The following is a 2,880-nucleotide window of genomic DNA, read 5'->3' as shown; positions in this document are numbered from 1 at the left end:
ATTTTTTTCTGCCATCTATTAAATGTGTTCTTAAAAGTAGTCCTAAAATTGCAAACAATACTTCAAGGACCAGGCTGACATGTTTGTAATCCTGGTGCTTAAATAAAGATATTATTATTATTTTTTTTTAAAAGGACCAAACTGGGAGGGAATAAAGAGTGAATAGGCTTATTTTGTTTCCAGGCAGGATTCCAGACCCTGTGTTACCAAATGATTTTAAGTAAAATTTCAAAAAACTTTCAAACCTTCCTTTGTTTCTTTGCAGTTAGGAGTAGCTAACAGGCATGATGCTAGCCAAAAGGAGATAATAGAAGTTAGTAGGGAATTCTGAGAATCTTTTTGCTTTTCTTATAAAAAGCAGTTGATGGTCATAGACCCAGCTTCCTTCTTATCCTCAATCTTGCTGAACAAACATAAAGATCAGACCTCCCCCAAGTTATTTAAAACAAGCCTCCCTAAGACTTGCTACTTTGGCATAGGGATTAGAGCTGAGATAAATTGAAGCCCCTAATAGTTCATGAGGTATTTGACCATTCTCCTAATTATCTGAAAGAATGAAATTGGATATTTTACTTGAATCTAAATTACTAGAAATAACCTTTCTGTAGAGTAACCTGCCTAGTTGGCAGGCAAATATCAAATTACAGAATATCTAGTTTTTAGGATATTTCCCTGCAGCTCTTTTCTCTCGAAGTCCCAATCCCCATCCAGTTACTTAGCTTAATATATATACTCTATTTCCCCTTGCTTATCTTGAAATCCTCAAATCTATGCAGATTTCCCATCCATTTGTAATTAGATCTGGGATTTAGCATATATAGATATGAAGCATATTACATTTCCTGAATTGCATATATTGAGCCATTCTTACATCCTTGGAATTAATATCATTCACGGCTATGTGAATCTTTTGATATAGAGTTGTATTCACTTTGCTAAAATTTTATTGAGAATGTTTGCATTGATTTTCAACACAGGTCTGTTATTTTCTTTTTCAGAAATATTTCTATCTGGTTTTGGCATTAAGATAATATTGACTTTATAGAAGCTAGTAGGAAGGATTCCTGTTTCTTCAATAGTATGAAAAAGCTTGAGTATAAGTAGTTAGTCTTCTTTGAAGGTTCAGTAGAACTCACTATGAGCTCGTCTGAACTAGTGAATCTCTGATGGTCTTTTGTATTTCTGATCTGTCTGTTGTAATGATGTCTCATCCTTTATATCTGATTCAACCTATTTGGATTTTTTCTGGTCTTTTATTTTTAATGGTAAAGATTGATTTATTGGTGACAGTTAAGTACAAGTTAATAAATATTGATCCCAAAGAACTCAGATTAGTGGTCCATTTTTTCAATTGACTGTTGGGGTAATAAATTGAAGTCAATTTTGCTTCTTGGGAAATGAAGCCTTAACCAGCTCATATATGGTATATGCTGTTCCACCAAGTGTCAGAATCATAGTGGCTCTATACAGGAGGGCATCAGACACCCCACCCTTTAGATGTATTGGAATTCCATTATCCTTCTGAAATAGTTTTTGTTTCTCTGGCACCTTATTTTCAAACTGCCTGTGAGAAGCAGTACTTATGGTTCTCTGGGTAATCTGACGAAGAGCCGTCAAATTCCGCAGCATCTTACCTTAATCTTTTTCTGGTCTTTTTTCCACATAAGTCTAGCTAAGGATTAATTCAGCTTGTTTATTGTTTTTTAAAAGAAAATGCATCACATAGTTGATTATAATACATTTATTTCCAGATAAATAAAAGCAAAGCTATTGAAAAAATAGGAAAAAAATAAAATGGAAGAGGAAGAAAGAAAGGAAAAGAAAGAAAGAACATTAGCAAGCACATTTATGAAAATTACTGTTTCTCCAATGAAATCATTAATGCAATGGCAAAAGGCAAATGGTTTGGTAAGCTTTTGTTGTTAGCTGTCTATTCTGTTTAACTAGGATGACAGTATTTAAAAAATGAAGTTGTCGGGGCTGGAGAGATAGCATGGAGGTAAGGCGTTTGCCTATCGTGCAGAAGGTCATCGGTTTGAATCCCAGCGTCCCATATGGTCTCCCGTGCTTGCCAGGAGCAATTTCTGAGCATGGAGCCAGGAGTAACCTCTGAGCACTGCCGGGTGTGACCCAAAAACCAAAAAAAAAAAAAAAAAAAAAAAAAGTTGTCCAGAAATTCAAAGCACTATTACTGATAAGAAAACTTTAAGAGGCATGCTCTCAGCTGGCAAACCTCCCAGAAAAAGGAAGATACGAGGGCAGGGAGTCCACACTCTCACAATAAAAACCTGATCAGCCCCCAAACCAGAGTGCCTGAAGTGTGATCAGATTGGTGTCTCCACAGGAAATTGTAAAGAATCAGTGATGAGGCAGGGCCATCCAGAACGGTGATTCTGGCTGATGGAGGCAGCAAGCACAGCTTAGTTGGGGGGATTCTCCAGAGAGGGCCAGCTTTTTGCTCCATGGGCCAGTGTACCCATAATCTTTCATGGCTCTGTATACAGCTTTTTCGAGAAGAGAGTGAGTCTGGAGAACTGGTTCAGTTCTAACATGGTGTCTGTTTTTTCCCAGGCTTCCTGGATAAAGCAGCTTATTTATGCTTTAAAAACTAACTTGGGTGGGTGGAGCGGTGGCGCAGGGCATAAAGTGTCTGCCTTGCGTGTGTAAGGTTTGATCCCCTGGTGTCCCATATGGTCCCCTATGCCAGGAGAGATTTCTGAGCTCAGAACCAGGAATAACTCCAGAGAGTCACCAGGTGTGGCCGAAAAACAAAACAAACAAACAAAAACTAACTTGGCTGTTGCCTGAGTTTCAGGCTCTTGCTTACAGACAGCCAACCATGATCAATTCCCAGCATAATATGTCCTCTCTTGAGTATCC

General features: G+C 37.8%; 1 protein-coding gene across 1 annotated transcript; it reads right to left on the bottom strand.

Moving 5' to 3' along the window:
• Nucleotides 1-1,239: 1,239 nt before the first annotated feature.
• LOC125994849 (cytochrome c oxidase subunit 7A2, mitochondrial-like) lies at nt 1,240-1,629 on the bottom strand. Its single transcript, XM_049764377.1, has one exon. It carries the CDS (start codon nt 1,627-1,629, stop codon nt 1,378-1,380), a length of 252 nt encoding a protein of 83 aa, XP_049620334.1. The 3' UTR covers nt 1,240-1,377.
• Nucleotides 1,630-2,880: the final 1,251 nt, after the last annotated feature.

This window comes from Suncus etruscus, chromosome 17 (assembly GCF_024139225.1).
Source record: "Suncus etruscus isolate mSunEtr1 chromosome 17, mSunEtr1.pri.cur, whole genome shotgun sequence".
Taxonomy (NCBI): domain Eukaryota; kingdom Metazoa; phylum Chordata; class Mammalia; order Eulipotyphla; family Soricidae; genus Suncus; species Suncus etruscus.
This window is presented reverse-complemented; position numbering and strand designations above follow the sequence as displayed.

Bases quoted from the DNA above. Each gene is read 5' to 3' on its own strand.
- LOC125994849 (XM_049764377.1), bottom strand. From the start codon at position 1,629: ATGCTGCGGAATTTGACGGCTCTTCGTCAGATTACCCAGAGAACCATA.